The 22,868-nt window shown below is 46.9% G+C and overlaps 1 protein-coding gene across 1 annotated transcript in view; it reads left to right on the forward strand.

Moving 5' to 3' along the window:
• The first annotated feature begins 12,724 nt into the window (after positions 1-12,724).
• The window catches only part of cntnap3 (contactin associated protein family member 3), a 193,542-nt gene continuing 183,398 nt past the window's right edge, over positions 12,725-22,868 (forward strand). Inside the window, exon 1 of the mRNA XM_056293671.1 lies at positions 12,725-12,826. Coding sequence (XP_056149646.1) covers positions 12,742-12,826 — 85 coding nt within the window. The 5' untranslated portion in view covers positions 12,725-12,741. The remainder of the gene's footprint in view (positions 12,827-22,868) is intronic.

Raw genomic sequence — 22,868 nt, forward strand, 5'->3', positions numbered from 1 at the left:
TGTACTGGCGGAGGCGGTCAGACCAGCGGTGCAGCCTCAGGGGTTTGTGGCCTGTCCCAGATGTGGACAGCAGCGCTGTCAGGGCCTGGTGATCTGTCCTGAGGGTGAAGGAGCGGCCATAGAGGTAGAGGTGCCACCTTTCACAAGCCCAGATACAGGCTAACGCCTCACGCTCACCCATGGAGTACCGCTGCTCGGTCAGGTTGAGGGCACGGGAGGCGAAGGCAATGGGCTTCTCCACACCGTTCTGGGTTTGAGACAGCACGGCCCCTATCGCTGTGGCTGATGCGTCACAGGTCACAAAGGTGGAGCTGGAGATGTTGAAGTGAGCCAACACTGGTGGTGAAGTCAGTTGAGTCTTGAGATCACGCACAGCGTCACTGCATGCCTTTGACCACACCCATGGCTCGTCCTTACGCAGCAGCTGGCGCAGGGGGGCTGTGGTCGCAGAGTACTGGGGAAGAAACCTCAGGTAGTAACTTGTCATACCCAGGAAGGAGGCGACCTGGGCGGCCGAGCTGGGCTCAGGGATGGCCTGAATGGCGTCCACGTTGGATTGTAGTGGAGTTGCACCGCTCGCTGACAGTCGGAACCCCACGAAGTCGATGGCTGGCACAGAGAGGACACATTTCTCAGCATTGAGAGTTAGCTTGTGCTTGGACAGGGCTGCGAAGACCATGTTAAGGCGCTTGTCGTGGATTTCACTGGTGGGCCCGTGTACCACTATATCGTCCAGATAAATGGCCACGCCCAGTATGCCAGCCAGCACGGAGACCATGATTTTCTGGAAGCAGCTAGGGGCGGAGCTGAGACCGAAAGGCATCCTGGTGTAGCGAAACACTCCTGCATGTGTCACAAAGGCTGTGAGGTTTCGGCTGCTGGGGTGGAGGGGCACCTGTAAGTACCCCTGTCTGAGGTCGAGCTTGGAGAACACCTCAGAGCCATAGAACTGAGCAGTGAGTTCTTCTGAGGTGGGCAGTGGATACTTATCAGGGACCACTGCCTTATTTACTGCACGTAGATCGACGCAGACACGCAGGCCCCCCGACTTCTTCTTAGCCACCACGAGGTTTGAGACCCAAGGTGACGCGTCCACCGGTTCAATGATGCCAGCTTCCAGCAGTTGTTGCAGCTCGGCGGAGACCCCATCACGGAGAGCCAACGGGATGCGGCGCAGTGGTTGGATGACAGATTTCACAGCAGGGTTGAGGAGAGGTTGATGGGTGAAGGCGGAGAGGCAGCCCAGCCCCATAAACAGCGATGGCCACTTCTGCTGCCAAGGTGTGGCGACAGTCAGGATTGCTGCCCCCCTTGTGTCTAAGAGGGAGAACCCCAGAGCGGAGAACAGGTCCAGGCCCATCAGGTTGGCCCCACGGCGTGCCACATGAAAAACTGCATTAGGCACCAGCTTGGTTCCATAGCGGACAGTCAGTTGGAGAGAGCCAACCAGATCGATTTTGGAGTCACCATACCCACAGAGGACAGCTGAGGGTGCGGACAGTGGCAGTGAACCGAAAAATTGACTGTAGGTATCAACATTCAGGAGAGACACACTTGCACCGGTGTCCAACAGCAGGGGAATGCACACATCATTAATGTTGACTGTGCATGATTTGAATGACACTGGCGCAGAGCTCACCTTGTGAATGACGGCGGTTGAAGACTGGGGGGTGTGGCCCTCTGACCCAGCCGGGGAAGATCGACAGACGTTGGCAAAGTGATTGTGCTTACCGCAGCTACGGCATGTCTGGCCACGGGCAGGGCAGTTCTGAGCCCTTGAAACATGAGACCGAGACCCACAGTTACCACAGGACTGTTGAGGGCGGGGCCGAGAACGCCGTCGTTGCAGTTGCAAGACGTCCCCAGTGGAGTCGGCGCCCGCCTCGCTCTGGCTGGGTTGCGTCCCGAGGGGCAGCCGTGAGTAGAGGGAGGAGTCGTTGGCAGCTTGACTGGAGGTGGCCACTTGCTGTGTATTTAGCATAGCAGCACACTCAGCTGCTCCCTCAACCTGTAGTGCGATGGTAATTGCTCTGGACAGCAGCAGATCGTCTTTTTCCAGCAGGAGAGTCTCACGCACCTTTGCGTTGTTGGTGTGTTCGATTAGCTGGTCGCGAACCATCTCGTCCTGAAGCGCGCCAAACTTGCATGAGCTAGCTAGCCCTCGCAAATTAGCTACGTACTGCCGCACAGACTCACCAGGCAGTTGGTGTCGCTGACGGAATATAAATCGCCGAAGGAGGGCACTCTGTGGAGCAGTGAAATGGGTGCTCATAAGTCCCACAGCTTCGGCAAAGCTTGTGACCTTCCCCAGAGTCCCGAGCACACGATGACCCTCTGCTCCCAAGCAGTGAAGCAACAGAGCCGTCTTCCTAGCCTGGCTCACGTCGTCGAGCCCTGAGGCGATGATGTAATTTTCAAAACTATGTAGCCAGCGAGTCCATGGTACCGGAGGCTCGCCAGGTAATGCCAGGAAGGGGGCAGGTGGTGGGAGAGAGATATCAGCCATCCTCGTCGCCAATATTGTATTTAGAAATCACGTCAGGACACAGCGCTGTCGCTCGACACAACCTCTCCGTGGCATTCTTTATTTAGACTGACACAGCATCAAAGGCAGACCAGATCAAACAACCCAGAGCCCGCAGGCATCACCAATCGATCCCAGCACAATAGAACAGCACCAAATCAAATGCAGCACTGTCGATGTGTGCATACATAACACATGCATCTCTAAATTGTTGCAGTCTTTCAAAGTGCAGAAGACGACCTGTTTCAATGTCCCTGAGAAAGACTTCCAGCTTGCTTTCAAATGCAAACACTGCTTGTTGAAGGAATGAGATTGTATTTCCAATACCTTGCATTTTCACATTGAGCTGGTTCAGATGGCCAGTTATGTCCACGAGATAGTGAAACTGCAGGAGCCAGTCAGTGTTGTCTAGCTCAGGATGCTTGACCCCTTTCATTTCAAGAAAAGTCCGGATTTCACTAAGGCAAGCTGCAAAACGGCTGAGCACCTTCCCCCTTGACAACCAACGCACGATGCTGTGTAAAAGCAGACCGGGATAATGATTCCCAACTTCTTCTAACAGAGCTTTAAACTGGCGATCATTTAAAGCTCGGGCAACAATAAAGTTGACCACTCGAATGACCAGCGACATCACCTCACCAAGCTCCTGGCCACACGTCTGAGCGCAAAGCGCCTCCTGGTGCAGGATGCAATGAAAACTTAGGATGGCTCTCTTTTCATGTTCACGGAGAAGCGCTACAAATCCTTTGTTCTTCCCCAACATACAGGGTGCGCCATCAGTACAGACAGAAATAAGTTTATCCATCGGTAGTTTTTTTTCTTTAGCAAACTCCATGAAAGACGTGAATAAATCCTCTCCTCTTGTTGTCCCTTTCATTGGCAAAACAGCCAAGCTTTCCTCACGCAGTGTGTCACCTGCAGCATACCTGGCAATGATACTGCACTGAGATAGATGGCTAACGTCTGTTGACTCATCTAACGCGAGAGAAAAGTATGTCCCGGCGTTTATGTCCTTAATTTGTGTTTCCTCGACTTGATTTGCGGTCATGATGCTACGATCGTGCACAGTTCTTGCTGACAGGGGCATGTCTTTTATTCGTTTGATTATCTTGTCTTTATTTGGGAAGTCATCAAACAGTTCATTGGCCACATCAAGCATGAATGTTTTGGCATACTCGCCATCTGTGAATGACTTTCCATTCCTTACTATTGCCAAAGCCCCCGCAAAGCTAGCGGAATTCCCGTCCCCTTGCTTGGTCCACACACGTAGTTGCTGCTGACTCGTCTGCACTCTCCGCTGTAGCTCCTCGCATGCCCTTTTCCTGCTGTCCCCCGCTGGATATTTCGATGCAAATGAAGCATGGTGTGTATCGAAGTGCCGCTTTATATTTGACCGTTTCATCGATGCAATTTTATCATTGCATATTAGACATACCGCAGATCCTGCTCTCTCCACAAATGCAAATTCCTCTGTCCACGCAGCCTGGAATGCACGGTAATCATTGTCTTTTTTTCTTTTCGCCATCTTTTCCGTTACAAGGGTTGAAGCGGATAAACTAGTTGGCTATCTGATAAAATTGATTTCTTCACCTTTACAATGACCCGGACATGCTCGCGAGCCATTGGTTCCCGACCCGACCCACGGGTGACCCGTGAAATTTATCTTCAAAACTAATTTCTGCTTACTTTAAAATGACACAGTATTATTAAGAAATATCACAAGTATTTTAAAATCAGTTCCAAACTGATTTTTAAAAAAAAAAATTTTTCAACTCAAAATTGTCTGGGAGCCATATGCCGTCACCGGAAGAGCCATATATGGCTCGCGAGCCATAGGTTCCCGACCACTGGCCTATAGCAATACTATAGAGCAACATTCAACACTGTCAATATCATAACATTTTTAAACTCGCTGGGTGTCCGGACAAAGAGGAGGTTGAGACATATTCACAGAAGAACGTTATTGTCCTTTTTATTACAATTGCGAACCCGCTCTAACAGCGACTCACGCACTTAATTTGGGTGCACTTCCCCCTCCCTCTCCCTTGCTGTCACCCCCTCCCTCTCCCTTGCTGTCACCCAGCAAACGAACAGTCTTTCTGTGGCTCTGCGGTAGAAACACGAAAAATGATGATGTGAAAAATGATGATGCTTTTCCTGTCCGGAGATGTTGAGTGATATCCGTACGTCCTCCGTGAGCAATCGAAAAATGAGCTCCACACGTTTGGCAAACAACCTTACTTTGATCCGTGTTGACGTTGTCATGTCTGAGGGCAGGAATACCGGCTCAGCTAGACTCAATCACGGAGAAAAATTATGCGGGCACTCCATCGGTGTTGCTGTAACCGGAATGGTTTCTTTATTTTGCGCATGCTGTTTTATAGATCACCGGTCAACACAACACCGCCCTCTAGTGGTGACATCAGTATAAGAGCACATACACATAAACTTGGTTTAGCCAATATTGTAACACCCCCACTTGCTCTATACTGTACACATCAGTCACAAAACATAGACTGTAGTCATCACACTATGTGAATACAGTAGGTTACTTTACACCCCCCCCCCCCCTTTTTGGCCTTGTAGGTTTCAGAGCTGTCTGCATTGTCTTTGATTGCATAAACCCAACGACCCCCCACTGCTATTTTACCTTCTGGCAGTGTGGTCAGTGTGAAAGTATAATTTTCCATAAGATAATCCATTTCCTCCTTCATAGCACTAGCCCACATTTCGGACTTTGTTGGGCTCATGGCTTCTTTGAAGGTTTGTGGTGCATTACAGGCCACTCTGTAGCAGTAGTCAATATTGGTTAATATCTGGTCATTACACTCAGCTTCACATTCATAGTCTTCCAAGTACTTAGGAGTTTTCTTATCTCTTTTGGGGTAACGTGCCCCATGACTCTCTCTTCTCTGTTCTGTCTGAGTGTCCTCATTACTCTCTAGATTTTCAATTTTAGGCTCCTGGCTCTCTTTTGGACCCTGGTCAGCCATCTTGGCCTTTGGCATGGGGGATATACACTCACTGGCCACTTTATTAGGTACACCTTGCTAGTACCGGGTTGGACCCCCTTTTGCCTTCAGAACTGCCTTAATCCTTCGTGGCATAGATTCAACAAGGTACTGGAAACATTCCTCAGAGAGTTTGGTCCATATTGACATGATAGCATCACGCAGTTGCTGCAGATTTGTCGGCTGCACATCCATGATGCGAATCTCCCGGTCCACCACATCCCAAAGGTGCTCTATTGGATTGAGATCTGGTGACTGTGGAGGCCATTTGAGTACAGTGAACTCATTGTCATGTTCAAGAAACCAGTCTGAGATGATTCGAGCTTTATGACATGGCGCGTTATCCTGCTGGAAGTAGCCATCAGAAGATGGGAACACTGTGGTAATAAAGGGATGGACATGGTCAGCAACAATACTCAGGTAGGCTGTGGCGTTGACACGATGCTCAATTGGTACTAAGGGGCCCAAAGTGTGCCAAGAAAATATCCCTCACACCATTACACCACCACCACCAGCCTGAACCGTTGATACAAGGCAGGATGGATCCATGCTTTCATGTTGTTGACGCCAAATTCTGACCCTACCATCCGAATGTCGCAGCAGAAATCGAGACTCATCAGACCAGGCAACGTTTTTCCAATCTTCTATTGTCCAATTTTGGTGAGCCTGTGCGAATTGTAGCCTCAGTTTCCTGTTCTTAGCTGACAGGAGTGGCACCCGGTGTGGTCTTCTGCTGCTGTAGCCCATCTGCCTCAAGGTTCGACATGTTGTGCATTCAGAGATGCTCTTCTGCATACCTCGGTTGTAATGAGTGGTTATTTGAGTTACTGTTGCCTTTCTGTCAGCTCGAACCAGTCTGGCCATTCTCCTCTGACCTCTGGCATCAACAAGGCATTTTCGCCCACAGAACTGCCGCTCCCTGGATATTTTCTCTTTTTTGGACCATTCTCTGTAAACCCTAGAGATGGTTGTGCGTGAAAATCCCAGTAGATCAGCAGTTTCTGAAATACTCAGACCAGCCCGTCTGGCACCAACAACCATGCCACGTTCAAAGTCACTTAAATCACCTTTCTTCCCCATTATGATGTGCGGTTTGAACTGCAGCAGATCGTCTTGACCATGTCTACATGCCTAAATGCATTGAGTTGCTGCCATGTAATTGGCTGATCAGAAATTTGCGTTAACGAGCAGTTGGACAGGTGTGCCTAATAAAGTGGCCGGTGAGTGTATATTCCTTCCCATGAAAATCATCATCAGTCATTTCTGGATGTGTCTTGAGTTTGGCGTTCAATGCCCCTTTTTGTGACAAATTTGACTAGCCTGTGTTTTAGGACCTTCCCAGTGTCTGGGTAGTAGACTAGGTGTGATGGACTATTCTTATATCCTACAAAAATCCCCTTTTCACACCGTGAATCTAACTTTTTCTTGTCTTGCCTGAATGCATAGCACACTGATCCAAACACTCTCATCTTTGACACATCAGGCTTTTTCCCTGTCAGCATGTAGTATGGAGTCTGTTTCACACGCCTATTGTAGCACCTGTTCCAAACTACTGCAGCAGCCATCACAGCACATGTCCACAACTTCTTAGGTAAGTTGCTCTTGATTAACATGCACCTTGCCATTTCAAACAGTGTTCTCCAATTCCTCTCAGCAGTCCCATTTTGATGGGGTGATTAAGGTGCTGAAGTCTCATGTCTTATGGCATTCTTAATAAGTAAAGACCGAAAATCCTGCCCTGTGAACTCTGTGCCATTATCTGACCTTATACACTTGATCTTCCCATAGGGGGCAGTGTCGGCTATGAACTTTTCAGTAGCTTTGGCAGTATCACTCTTTGTTTTCGGGAAATACACATAGACTACTCACTCCTAAGTAATCATCAGTAAATGCCAGAGTATATCTGAACCCGTCTCTTGCCTCTTGCTCTATGGGGCCGCATAAGTCAGTGTGAACTAAATCAAGTGCTGCTTTTGCCCCTGCGTCTGGTTCTCTGTTTCTACTCTGGGCAAATTTCCCTTGTATGCACACTTCACAGTTTAGTTTAGACTTATCACATTTTCCCTCAATTTTCATTCCCTCTACTACATTTTCAAACTTTGACACATCCTCATAGTTACAGTGACCTAGTATTTCGTGCCAGGTTTGTATATCATAGCATCCATGACACCCATCACCTTGTTCATCATCTACAGTGTTCAGATAGTGAAGTCTATTGTACACTTTGATGTCAAACCTGGTGCCATCCTTGTGGATGAGGTGGTTGTGTCCTTTCCGAAAGTTGACTGCAGCTCCGTTGCCCGTCGCTGCTTCAACAGAGAAAATGTCTTGTGGATATGATGCAATATACAGCGCCTTCTTCAGCGTTGTCTTCACCCGGCGACCCTCACTGTCCAGCAGGCAGACCTCCACTTCACCCTCACTGTCCAGCAGGCAGACCACCGCTTCACCCATCTTCAGCGCGACACCGCTTGTTTTCCTCCCGTTAGCCAACTCCAAAACGTGTATCTCTGGCTGGAAACTGAAACCTCCTAAACTTTCCGATGTCGGTGATCATGTGTGACGTTGCGCCCGTATCCACCATCAGACCTCTCTGTTTTACTCCGCTGACCTGACAGTCATCAATTTTGACAGCGGAAGTGTGATCCTGAGCATCCACTGCTTGTTTCACGTTGTCTCGTCTTCTCCGTCTGCAGGGGGCGTCTCTGTGAGTGGAGCTCTGGTAAACACTGCACCACCGTCTCCGTGCTGGACGCTCGTCTCCAGTAACGTTGCATGTACGGGCTTTGTGTCCCTTCTGGCCGCGGTTGTAGCAGGTTATCTCCGAGCTCTTTTCGTTCTCTCTCCCCCTCACCCTCATTGTTGAGCTGCTTGTCTTCATCACGTTGTCATTATTCGGGTTGCCATTAAACTTCTCCGGGCTCTCACAATTTCTCAGCTTGGTTTTGAACTCCGCAAAAGTTATCCTCTCATCACCCTGCGTTATGTGGATGGAAAACTGCTTAAATGATTCGGGCAAGCCTTTCAGCATCATATCAATTAACAGTCCGTCGCTAAGAACCTCGTCTGCATTTCTCAGCGCTGCCGTTTCTGCAGGAATGATGTATTCTGTGACGGTCTCATGTGCTGCTTTCTGGAGAGATGTTAACTCTGCTGTGTAGAGGCTCATCACACCCGGCTCCCCTTCGCCAGCGAAGTGGTCCCTCAGTATCTCCAACGCTCTTCTTCCATCGTCGGCGGCTTCTCTCATAATCAGGGAGAGACTTTTGTCGTCCAAAAATCAGGATATGCATCTTCTTTTTTTTTTTGCATCTTCGGCGACCACATCCTCATTTTCGTCGTCGTCTGGCTCTTGGTGTAAATGTAGCCATAATGGTGCATACAGTGCTAATTGTACGGGCTTTGTTACGGGACACAAAGAGCCATGGACATCTATAGCTCTGACAACGACCCCTAGAGGATAAATTCTGAGTCTCATCACCAACCAGTCAGACTAGCTTCGTCTAGTCAGAAAGGCACGAACTGAGGAAGCCTCTTGGATGAGAGGCGAAACGTCTTCACGGATATATACCAAGTCCAGTTGCACTTGATTCAACTCCTTTGGATAGCCATGACCTGGATGAATGAGAACATTCACAGACAACTTGTAGCAGGTATTATACGTAGGCCAGGCCTAGTCAACTGGCGGCCCGCGGGCCAAATCAGGCCTGAGGATTATTTTTTCCGGCCCTTTGATACATTTTTATTAGAATATTAAAAACTATAATGCATTTTGGTGAGAAGGTGAGAGATGATCATAATATTTTAACAAGTAATTAATGGTTTTTTTTCCATCTGCCAATGTAATGTAAGTTGTTTTGAATGTATTGTAACGTGCATGGATAAGTAGACACGTTGGTCCTTGACAAACGGCTCGGACCCTTTAGTCGACTGGTTAACGTTGTCATTTGCGGAGTGGGAGATATGGGTTCGCGTCCCGGCTGTGGCGGTTCCCGGACTGCCCCCCGAATTCGCTGCATTGGTGTCAGAAGTGGGATGGTGAGACCGTGAGGTCATCGGAAGCATGTGCGCCCAGAGGCGTGAGGGAGCTGATCTGCTGAAGCATGGGGACGCTCTTCCCGAAGGAGGTGGGGCAGTGTAACGACCACGGATGAATAGACTCACTAGCCCTTGGCTAACGGGTAGGACCTTTTGTCGACTGGTTAACGTAGTCACCCATGGTGCAGGAGATATGGGTTCGTATCCCGGCTGTGGCGGTTCCCAGACTGCCCCCCGAATTTGCTACAGTAACTGTAGTTGGGGCCTTTTGATCATCAGTATTGGTGATGGTGATAAGTGATTCATTAGATAAAATAAACGTAGCCTATATAAATGGATAAATGTATGAAATGGCTGCCCTATTTTGTATGTTACATAAACACATTGTTAACAAACACTTTTGATACACAGTATTAAGGGTATTTAGTGTTGTTCTTCATGTTCACATGTAAGTGCTAAGATCCAATAATTACTCTGAAAAAAGTTTGGCCCCTTAACATTTTCCTTTGAATAAGTTGGCCCTCATAAGAAAGTAGTTGACTAGCCCTGATGTTGGCTATTCTAAAACGCGGAATTCACTCTATTGTCCTTTAAATGACCACAATAACACTGCTAATAGTAATACACATACAGAATAACCATGCAAATTGCCAGGCATGAAAATACGAGACATTTAGGGTCATTTTTGAGATTAAGTCGGGACACCTGAAAGTTGGCTGAAAAACGAGACTGTCCTGGGACTGACCCTAGTATAACCTGATCCATCTCTCACTGGAAGGCAGAAAAATTATGATATTCTTTTTTTCAGTTGTCTCTATAGTGCACATCAGCCAGCACAGAGAAAAAGGATAAATCTCTCTGAAATGAATCAAATGCTTTTCTCATGTTTTCATTGTATCAGGGTTTCTTATCCCATGCAACGGTACAGTGATAACATCAAACCTCTGAGGCGTGGCAGCAAATAATCTGTCCCCTGGAAAACAGAGCAACAATTCAGTTTGATGTTTTTTGTTTTTATTGAAGGAAAGGTTGGCTGTGGTAAAATGATTTCTCCATCAGGGACAATACAGTCACCGCCCTGAAAAGAACAAAAGGCTCTCTTTACACGCTACCGTGAAGGGCTTCTCCTTCCTCTGGAGTTTTATCTGGACAAAGCAGACTCTCTGTCCTTGGGAGAACAAGGCTGAACGTTGAATAGAAAGAGAGAGAAAAAAATAAAAACCGCAAGATGAAGAAATGGTAGTGGGCAGCATTTTCAATTTCGGTGTCTATCAATGGAGTACTACAGCCGTTAGTTAACCAACAGAAAACAACTGGAAACTTGAAATGACAACTAAATATTACACTCCTTCCTTATTGTATACAGCTGTTAGTCGGCTTCAGAGCTGGATTGTTGTCAGGCCTCTCCTTTCGCAGGACACCTGATATGGCTGTCAAGTAGCTCATTGGTTCCCATGTTGTGTCTGAAGGCACCAACACACAATGCTGTGCATGCATGTGTGTGTACGTGTGTATATGTGTATATGTGTGTGTGTGTGTTGATTACTCAACCATAACAAAACTGTATAGTAGTGACATACCTGTTGTGCATGCATGCTTGCCTCCAATGTCCTGTTTGTTGTCCCATTTAGTTCTTCTGTTTTTTTCTTTTTTCTTTTCGTGTGTGTGTGTGTGTGTGTGTGTGTGTGTGTGTGTGTGTGTGTGTGTGTGTGTGTGTTATCTGCAAGTGCTTGAAGCGGCTGTGAACCAGAATCAAATTCCTCGTGTGCATAGGCACACTTACCCAATAAAGTGGATTCTGATTCTGATCTGTGTGCGTGTGTGTGTGTGTGCACGTGTGTGTATATGCACAGTATGAGCCCCTGTCTGACATGAACTAGTTTCCCTGCTGTGCCCTCTACTGGCTTTTTTATCATTTGTTTCCCCCGCCATGTTTATTCTCAGTAGGTTTATTTTATCTTAATCCCTGCTGTACTTTTCTGCTCTGCTCCCTTCTTATCTGTTCTCTGATATAGCTTATTATTTTGGTAGCCTCACCTCCGGGCATCGGTGTAGACAAACCTCGGTTGCATGTTAATCAATGTAAACTAAATGCCAGGTGGATATTGCACCATCATAGCCTTGGCTCCCTTCATTAACATTTGGGATGTTGCCCGGTGTAGAGTTGTTTCCTGAAGACAAGAGGGACGGACGGTCCAACGCCAGCGTGAATACACCGCCACGGCTGATTATCACGCGGGGCCCTTTTCAGCATGGTAAACCCAATACAAGGGGTGTCAAAATTCCAAACAGGTGACTTTGCATGACTTTCTGTCAGGCTGTGGAGGTTCGTCTGCTCTCCAGGGTATTAGCCGTCAGCCGTCTGATACAAGCTTTTGTATTGCTGAGGAGCAGTTCTCCTTCAGTAGCCATGTGGAGCCTCTTGAAACAAAGGGGTCATCTTACACACGACTCTGTGTGTGTGTGTGTGTGTGTGTGTGTGTGTACTCATGAGTACAGTCAGTGGGAGCGAGTGTCCACACATTTTTCCGAACCCAACTCAAAGCGAGCTGACAGTTGCTCAATCAATTACAATGACAGACTGTGAGCGGTAAGCTAGTGGGATTTATTAGCCTATTGGCACGGTAAATGATGATAGATAACTTTCTCTTTAACACAGCCACAGCCTCTGTGGTGAGATGTGGAAGTGAAGGATTCTTTTGAGATATTCTGGCGGAGCAGTTTGGCAGAGCGGGGCATCCTCAAGCCCTTTTTAATGACTGCCGGACTAAAGAGCCTTTTGAAGGGGCGGCACGCTGTAACTGGAGCTGTGACAGCAGAGAAAGCCTTTTTCGCTCTCTTCTCCTTTTAGCTTTTAGTCCCCCCCCCCCAACTCCACCCCACCCCCCCAACACACACACACACACACACACACACACACACACACACACACACACACACACACACACACACACACATCACCACCCTCCCACCCTCATAGCTGGAACCGAGCCAGCGAGGCAGCGCTCTCTTAGATTCCTTCAGTCAGAGTAAGGATAGGCTGTGTTTTGCAGCACAATAGAGAAGAGAGAGAGAGCGCGCGAGAGCTTTTGGCGCTGGAGAGAGGACAAGTTGGCCGTCTCCCTCCTCCGGCAGGCGGCTTACTCCGCAGCATCCCGTCGCTTCATCATGGATCTGAGGAATATAAGACTCGGTGGATTTATTGCACAGATCGCCCTTCTTCTTCACGGCCCGTACGGGGCAACTGGAGAAGGTGAGCACGGTGCACTTTTTTCTGAGAGAGACCCACCGAAGCGATGCTCCGGCCGTATCTAGTGAGTCAGAGGAGCGCAGTTTGCTCATCTTTGTGCTGTGATGTGGGGCTGGCTGGGTCATTACGCGCGTGATCCCTCGTTATTTTTCATCTTAGCACAGTTTCGCGCATAATGATCAGCGGAGTTTTGGAGCGCTTAAGCGGCGTCATTCTCTCCTATTTAACGAGACAATTGGAGCAACTGGTGGAAAGAAGTGGACGGGATACGAAATTTAAACTATCACCGAACTCGTTCGCTGATTTAATAAGTGTATCCCGTTTTTTTTTTTTTTTGTCTTGGAAAGCACAGCATGCTTTGTGAGGATTGCGATTCGCCAAGTTTTTAAACTGCCCTTACTTGAAAGTATTATGTATTTTTATTTGTAATAATTTGCTACTTTTTGTAATTTCAAGTCTTATCTTTATCATCATTTGACTCGCTGGGCTGTGTGCGCGCTCGGAGAGGGGAGCGTTTATAACGAGAGGATGCTGCTGCTGCACTCCACAGCAATGCGCAACAACGCTCACTGTCACACGCGCGCGCGCGTGCGCGCACACGCGCCCAGAGAAATCTGTATAACGGGATGACCACTCAAGACCGCCTGCATCTTTCAGTCAGTGTTTCAGCTCTGGGTGCTTCAGCTCCGGGTGTTTCAGCTCTAGGTGGTTCAACTCTGGGTGCTTCAGCTCTGGGTGTTTCAGCTCCGTGTGCTTCAGCTCTGGGTGTTTCAGCTCTGGGTGCTTCAGCTCCGGGTGTTTCAGCGCTGGGTGTTTCAGCGCTGGGTGTTTTAGCTCTAGGTGGTTCAGCTCTGGGTGCTTCAGCTCTGGGTGTTTCAGCTCTAGGTGGTTCAGCGCTGGGTGTTTCAGCTCTGGGTGCCTCAGCTCTAGGTGTTTCAGCTCTGGGTGTTTCAGCTCTGCGTGCTTCAGCTCTGGGTGTTACAGCTCTGGGTGTTTCAGCTCTGGGTGTTTCAGCTCTGGGTGCTTCAGCTCTGGGTGTTTCAGCTCGGGGTGTTTCGTTCTCTAGGCTGAAGAAATCACCTTAAAGTTGTAGATATCCACACATGTTCCAATATTGATTATCCACCACGCGTACAAAACGCTGTTATTGCACTGTTGCGGCTCAGTGTACGTATACGCAATAATAAGATATTGGCATGCTCGGACAAAGCCGTCGAAACACCAGCATGTGTAAAACCAGCGTGTTATCTAAAATGCACACATGCACGTGCAGGGAGCAGAGTTTACCGGATGATGAAGCTGCGAGAGAGAGAGAGAGAGAGAGAGAGAGAGAGAGAGAGAGAGAGAGAGAGAGAGAGAGAGAGAGAGAGAGAGAGAGAGAGAGAGAGAGAGAGAGAGAGAGAGAGAGAGAGAGAGAGAGAGAGAGAGAGAGAGAGAGAGAGAGAGAGCGCGTCAGTGGAGAGAAGAATCCACAAGACGGAGAAAAGTGAATGTGTAATGGGAGTGGAAGGGGGAGCAGGCGGCAGGGCGGGGTATAATGAATCAAATCTAATAGCAGTTGTAAGTCGTAGCAGATGGCTGTAAAGTTTTTCTCCCCGCTGCTTCTGCCCGGCCACAAAATTTATATCTCTGGACTGCCTCTTAAACCCACTCATCTCTCATTGTGTCTTCACCACCTCCCCCCCTCTCTTACCTCTTAGCCAGATTTCCCTCTTTCCTGCCGTTTCTGAGTCAGAGGATCACTGCTGTGTGACACAAGCAGTCTGGCTGACTGTTTGCTGTTCTCTTACCGCCTGTTGCTCCATTTTAGCTGTTCATAATCTCTCCCTATCATTTACAATCTGCTCCTCTCTCTTGCGTGGGATCCTCCCTCCCTCGATCTCTCGCTCCCTCCCTAGATCTCGCTCCCCCTCCCTCTCTTACTCTCTTTCTCTCTCCCTTGCTCATTCCCCAAATCTCTCTCCCTCTTTCTCCCCCCTCTCTTACTCTCTTCCCTTTCTTACTCTCTCTTTCTCTTTCTCTTTCTCTGTCTGCTCTAGTCTCTTTTCATTCAGCCCCTTTTTCTTCCTGTCTTTTCTCTCAATCTGATCCATGCCCATCACTCTTACTCTTTCTCTCCGTTTGAGGTTCCTCTCTCTCTCGCTCTCTCTCTCTGTTTAATCTTCATGTCTCTTTCTCCTTGACAGAGACATATTCATTCTCTCGCCTTGTGCTTACTTTGCTTGCACACGTGTGTGTGCGTGCGCGCGTGCGCGCACACACACACACACACACTGCCAAACATTGTGTGTGGCTTAGCGTGTAAACCAGGGCAGTGTAAAACCTGAAGAGTGGGGAAGTGAAGGCTCAAAGGCAGCAGGGTTCACCCTGCGGTACCCATCTCCCTCCCCTGGGGACAGTTTACTATTCATTATGGAGATGCTGCTAAACGACAGCAAAGCACACATACATATTTTAAAAGCTACAGATGGCTCCCTTATGAGTTGCTTGCCCTGAGGAGTGAAACAGTGGCATTTACTTAGATTAGATTTGGAAAAAAAAAGAAGAAAAAAAAAGACTGTGTTGGATCAGAACCTCCCGCAGAACCATGAAGTCACTGTGTGTTTAAATGCTCGCTCATAGTATTAACAAGGATGAGCCTCTGTACGTTCAGTCATTGTTTCCCTTCACAGTTGATTGAAGGTGCGTTGACATGTGGGTAGACACCGGTGTCCTGTAACCAAAAGATCACACGTTTGATCTCAGCAACAGTCAATGTGTCACAGTGCCCTGAAGCAAGGCACTAAAAACCCAGTAACTCCAGATAGAGGTGCTGGTAAAAGGCCCAACACGTGAACAGAGTGATTTTAAGCGTTGCCATAATGTGTTTGTCCTGCACTACCAGGGTGGAGAAGGTGTCAATTTTAAGGTTGGTGCCCCCGAACCCCGGCTCTGACTTCCCTTAGTCTGCTTAAAAGGTGCTTCTTAAGGGATTTGTAAGGACTGACTAGTTGAAAACAAAGAGCTTCTAGTTTGGGAGACAGGCACAGAGACAGACGGCTGGAAAAGAAAGTAGACTACTACACGTTCTTGTTTTCTAAACAGGTACTGAATGATTCTTACAGATGAGAAGTTTTGGTCAACTCTCTGCATGTATGCTGAAAGCTAAAGGCTGAAACTAATTTGCTTCTCCAACCGAACAGTTTTGATATTGGCTGAGGTCTAAGGGAAATAATACCAATGACCAGTAATTCAAATTGTGGGACAAACCAGGAAAACTAGGCTGGGAAAGCAAGTGAAGCTATCCCCCCTCTCTCTATCACCACAACCAAACTTCTTTTGCGTTAGAGCTGCAAGATATGGACAAAGACATCATATCAGAATCACCTTTACCAGAATCAGAATCAACTTCATTGGCCAAGTGTGCCGATGCACACGAGGAATTTGACTCCAGTGCACAGCAACTTCTAGCACTTGCAGACATCACACACACACACACACAAAATAAAATAAAAATACTAGAAGAAGTAAATGGGACAGGACACTGGAGGCAAGCATGTATGCACAATGGGTATGTCACTGGGTGTGTCACTACTATATTATACCATATTGATTATATACTATATTGCCCATACACGATACCATATACCATACCACGACTCCACAACCCATCATGTCACTATGTTATCTTATAAACCAGAAGTATACACTATATATTCACCTACCATCCACCTCACAACTACATGCTACATTATATACCTGCGTTACAACCACAACAATAACGGCAATAATTTGTAACCAGTAACCAGTATTGCGATTATTTTTGCCATATATTGCTATTTAAACTGTGATATGATGCACATCGAATTTAACACCTCATTGCTGTTTAGCAAGGCTGAGCAAGCATATAAAACACACCATAAAAATTAGCTTTTCTTTTTTTTTTTTTTGCATTCTCCATTTGACCTTTTTTGCCATGCATTCATTGTGTTAATCTTGTTTTAATCTTTAATCTTTAATCAATGACTTAATCTCTGTGGCACTGATTAGGATGCTGATGTTGCTGCTTGAATACTTGAATTTGCAAATGTTGTCCTGCGAGTTTTGCACAGTACTTGCAACTGTTTGACATCAGTGTGGCTAAAAACAAAATCCAGCCAAAAGTTTAGAGCGGAGTCCCCCCCCCCCCTCTCCACACACACACACACAGTCAATGTCCAACTCCTCCTGCACAGCGTCTACACATTAAAGACATTGATGTCAAATTTTCTCTGGTTAGATAATGGTTGCAATACAACTACTAGTACTACCACTATAACTACTACTACTACTACTACTAATATAGCAAGGGTGACAGCAACAATCCTGGTGTATGCAAGTACATTTGGTGTTGCTCCCTGCTCTGGTTGCTCCTCAGAGAGCAGCAGAGACAGCGGAGTCGGCAGAAGAGGCTGAGGCGATGCTGCTCGGAGCTTGTTTGTGTGTGAATGTGTCCGCTCACACTTCCAGTCTCCTCAGATGTTCACGCCGCTGGTATATTCTGTGTCGTTCTTCTGCATAATTAAATTCCTCTTTAAAGAGTAATTTCAGGTGACACGGTAAGTGCGTTGAAATACATTTTTATGTTAATCAGCGTCTTATTGACGCTAATTTTAGTCAATGAAGTCAATCCATGTGTGACCTCGGCCGCCTTGAGAAATTTTTCCGGTTCCTTTGAAAAGTTCTGCTATTGTTCCTCTGTATAATTCGGCTGTTTCTTAAAGCAATCATTTTTTTCATCTTTGATTGCGTTGTTCCAGTCTCTGAATGTATTTCTATATTTATTTTTAATTTGCATTATGCATCATTGCCTCTAGGGCGTTTTAATATGTTTGATTTAATTGTTATGTAACTGTATGGAGCAATACTGTGAGGTTTGGTCTGGAAATTCTGCAATGCTCAGTGGTTTCGGGACAATTCTGCAAGGAGGCTGATCAGCAGGCGGTTTCCTCACAACACAGCAGCCACCTCCTCACAACACTTACACATATGCACATATACACATATACACATATACACATGCATGCTCCTGCACCTGCAGACAGATGGACACACTAACTCAATAATACATCCAATTGTGCATGGATACACACACATATACACACACACACACCCAAATTCCTGTGTGCACAAACACAAACATGTTTGTGTTTCTGTTGTGCACACAACTCGTACACGGTGTGTTCCCAAGCTAACAGAAGCCTTGTAGAGGCCTCAGTTCTCAGCTGATAAGATCAGAACCCGGCCTGCTGTGGCCCATTTAACTGCAGCCAGTTTACACAAGTGTAAAATAAAAGTGTATTAGATTACCATTTCACACATAACCTGCTACTTGGTGTTCCTGCTCTATGTGTGTGTGTGTGTGTGTGTGTGTGTGTGTGTGCGTGCGCGCGCGCACACATGCATTTGACTGTATATATGTAGGTATGTACATTTGTGTTGGTGTCTATTTACATTTGTTTTAGTGTGTGTGTGTGTTAGAGAGAGAGAACGTGAGTGTGTGTGCGTTAGAGAAAGAGAGTGTGTGTTTCTGTGTTACAAAGAGTGTGTGTGTGTTTGGAAGAGAGAGAGAGAGAGAGAGAGAGAGTGTGTGTGTGTGAGAGAGAGAGGGACAGACAGACAGAGGACATACACACAGGTGTTGTTGCCTGAGTCCATGTGTGTGTCTGTGGTGCTGCTGAATGGCAGGTCTCTGTAGTTTAACTGTGTCATCAGTTGTGTAGAGAGAGAGGAGCAGCCAGTAGGTGCGTCAGCGCTGAGGGGAACAGAGGCGCTCTGTATTTACTTGAGAGTCCACTGACTGTTTCAGATGTTAAGAAGTCAGGGTAAGTTTAAGTGCATCTATGTTAAAGACCAAAAACGACAGGGACCACGTGAGCAGTTTAACTACGTCAGAGCAAAGATGACAGACAGCTACTTAATATGACGATGTCAGCCAGAGTGAAAAATCAATACGTTTCTGCCAATTACATCATATGTTGCATCGCTGTCCTCTAATTGTTCACATAGTGGATCTTATTCATGTGCTCCACACTGGGGAGTAATCTATAGGGAGTTCAATTACTGAGCAGCGAAAGGTTGAAGGGTAAATTTAGCGGTTTATTATTATTCAGCTGATGGAGGCTGTTGGGCATTTTTAGACAGGTTTGATTGTCTAAACAGGTTCTGAGGTTCTATAAGCTTCATCTCTGACCTCAGACACAGGGCTTCATCTTGTCCAGTCCAGAACCAGATGGGTATTAATTTACAAAACAATATGCTGAGAATGGAGTAGCTATAAATGTAGGTCTAGCCTCCTGCTTCATATGCAGCACAGCCCGGTCTCATCAGAATTTATTCCATTTCAGAGAGCTGGCTGTTTGTATTGGGAAGAACATAAACCTCTGAATATAATCCATTGACTGTGAATATGCTTCCCGGCTTAAGCCCCGTTCCTCTATGATTCATAAGAGGGCGTTGTCAGCGATAGCCAGGATGAGGAAACGGCGGAAAGTTGCTGAGGCTAAATCACCTTCATATATCTTCTTTAGTGTCATTTATGAAAATGCGTGCAGCTGAAGTGGAGCCATGAACGGGATAAGATGAAGTCAAGGTTGCAGACCCGCAGTAGCAGCAGCCGGTGGTGTGAACTTGGATCCGTCAGTCACGAGTCTAGATTTATTAATCCAGGGACAAGAAGTTAAGTGGGGAAACTGACAGAGGACTGTAGTCTATCCATGTGAGATTGTGGCCCAGGTCGCTTCAGGCGGGTCCCAGCACAAGTCTGGTTCCCTAAAAAGAGAGTCATTTATCAGCTTGACGTGTTATCATTATAGAGTTATTGTTGCTCCCAGAATCAACCTCTCTCTGTCTCAGTCATGATACTCTGTCACTTTTTTGAGACAGCAGGGACTAGCTAGCTGGGCTTGACCTTTATTAGCTTAAACATCACTGCGCCTTAAGTAGCCCAGATATACCTACGGTAGATTTTACACAAATTATGAACTTTGACTTCTTTGCTGAAAGCACCTTCAAACTGAGATGACTGCAAAACCCATCTGCACAGAGCCTCCCAAGTTTGTGAGGTGTTTCTCAAAAGCATCTTAACTTAAGACACTTTTAAGAAATGGGCATGGAACACCAAATGAGACTCATAAAGAAAATAACACCAAACTATGTCACATGCAGTGCTCAGTAAAGGTTGAAAATCAGGAGTTGCCACTGCTAAATCTGAGACTAGTTACACTTTTTTTGGTGTGACTTTCCCCCTCCCCCTCTTTTTCTCCCCAATTGTATCCAGCCAATTACCCCACTCTTCCGAGCCATCCCGGTTGCTGCTCCACCCCCTCTGCCAATCGGGGAGGGCTGCAGACTACCACATGCCTCCTCCGATACATGTGGAGTCGCCAGCTGCTTCTTTTCACCTGACAGTGAGGAGTTTCGCCAGGGGGACGTAGTGTGTGGGAGGATCACTCTATTCCCCCCAGTACCCCCTCCCCCTCGAACAGGTGCCCCGAATGACCAGAGGAGGCACTAGTGCAGCGACCTGGACACATTCCCACATCCGGCTTCCCACTCGTAGACACAGCCATTGTGTTTGTAGGGACGCCTGACCAAGCCGGAGGTAACACAGGGATTCGAACCGGCGAGCTCTGTGTTGGTAGGCAATGGAATAGACGGCCACACTACCCGGACGCCCCTAGTTATACATTTTGTGATTGAGGACAAGTATCTCAATCTGCAGAAAACTCAGTCAAAGCATGCATTTACATTAAGCCCAGGAACATATATGCATGCCTTTTGCATTGAATGAGCTAACCATCTGTTTTAGTGGCAGCACGGTGGCCCAATGGTTAGCACTGTTGCCTCACAGCAAGAAGGTCCTGGGTTCGAACCCCAGGCCGTTCCAAGTCCTTCTTGTGCGGAGTTTGCATTTTTTCCCCCATGTCTGCGTGGGTTTCCTCCCACCATCAAAAAGACATGCATGTTAGGGTTAATACTCCTGTCTGTGCCCCTGAGCAAGGCAATGGAAAGAAGAACTGGAATTGGTCCCCGGGCGCTGCAGCTGCCCACTGCTCCTATACAATAGGATGGGTTAAACGCAGAGAACAAATTCATTGTAAGAATACAATTCGTTGTAGTAATGCAATGTCAAATAAAGTGGCTTTCTCTCTTCTTCTTTTAAGCTCTCTACACACGCTGATTTACAAATGCAGTGACCATTCTAGCTAGCATAGTATGTAACGGTTTCTGTTGTTTTATTTTCATTTAGTGGTTTATGCATTTGCATGACATCCTATAACTTGGCAATAGCTGGAATAATAAGCAATTACAAAACCCAGACCAAAAAAAAAAAGAAAAAAGTTCAGCCCCTTTCAAATGGAAAATGTCTCAGCTGCTTGTAGAAGCCCTTAAATAAAGACAGTGTGCTGCAAGGCTAAGAGCTGCTTTGAGAAACATGCATATGTAGTTAATGAGCCTTTGCTGGACTTCCCATAAAGAAAGACCCTTTACCTCCAAGAAAAGTTGTTGCAGGGAAATGACACCCTGGTCTTTAATATTACTGGAATTTCACAATTATGTGGCTCTCTCTGGAGGTTATTGAGATGATAGCACTTTCTGCGACAGCGGGTACAGGCCACGATCGACTGAAAGATTACAGGACACTGAGACATTAAGTTAGGATGATATTAAAGTTTGGTGTCCTTTTGATCATCATAGGGAAAGAAAATTCTTCTTTATTGCCCCTCTTCTGTTAAGTTAGACTGTCTGGTCAGCCTGGGCATCAAGACTGGCCTGGAAGATGTTGTATTTTGGCCGCTCTGCCACCATTCTCCTGACCGGTAAAAGCAGTGGTAAAACTGAATGGATATCTGGGTGGTGTGGCGGTCTATTCCATTGCGTACCAACACGGGGATCGCCAGTTCGAATCCCCTTGTTACCTCCAGCTTGGTCGGGCGTCCCTACAGACACAATTGGCCGTGTCTGCGGGTGGGAAGCCGGATGTGGATATGTATCCTTGTCACTGCACTAGTGCCTCCTCTGGTCGGTCAGGGCGTCTGTTCGGGGGGGGGGGGGGGCTGGGGAGGAATAGCGTGATCCTCTCACGTGCTACGTCCCCCTGTGTGAAACTCCTCACTGTCAGGTGAGAGTAGTCTGCAGCCCTCCTCGGATCGGCAGAGGGGGTGGAGCAGCACCTGGGAAGGCTCGGAAGAGGGGGTTAATTGGCCAGATACATCTGGGGAGAAAAAGTGAGGGGTGGGGGACAACCCTGACTGGATGAATATAGTTAGCATCATTGCCATATCATCTTCGTCCACATCCAAATTTATCACTACTAATAACCTGACCGTCATTGAGAGAAAGTCCCCTGGACAATAAGCTAACCTATCAGGAAACCAGTCCATGTATCTGTGTCACATATTTAATGCATTGCCACTCTCCAGGCTCTGAAGCAGACTTTTTACACCCCCAAAGTAGACATTGATTATAGTTTAGCATTGCTTCTAGCAAACCTTTTTCCTCAATATGTCTTCTCCTGTGTGATCAGGATTCAGACGACGGCTCCTCGGATATTTTGTAGAAGGACCACTGATGTGAAGATGCAGGACCAACTGGTGTTAATACGAGGAGCGGGCAGAGCCGAGTTGGTGGCCATTAAAGGAGTTGTAAACCGTTTTTTCTTTTACATGTCTGAGCTGAAAACGTATTGGTATGGGCATGGGATGCAGTGGTGCCCCCAGAAATTTTTCATAGGGGTGGCCAAATGGGGCCACTGAAAATCTTGGGGTGGCACACCAAAACCAAACGCCATGACTGAATTTCAGGAATTCTATTATGCTGTTGCAGTATGCTGTATAGGCTAGTTGAAAACTGTCAGTATGAGAGTTAAGGAATCGCACTGAAATACTTGGGTTTCTTATTTTTTTGACAGTTAATGTTACTAAATATCTGATGTGCATAGACTAATACCAGTACAGTTAACATTTTGAGTTCCACAACAATTCTGTTTTAATGTGTTATGTATCTGCATATATTGTAACATGTT

This window comes from Lampris incognitus, chromosome 14 (genome assembly GCF_029633865.1).
Source record: "Lampris incognitus isolate fLamInc1 chromosome 14, fLamInc1.hap2, whole genome shotgun sequence".
Lineage (NCBI taxonomy): Eukaryota > Metazoa > Chordata > Actinopteri > Lampriformes > Lampridae > Lampris > Lampris incognitus.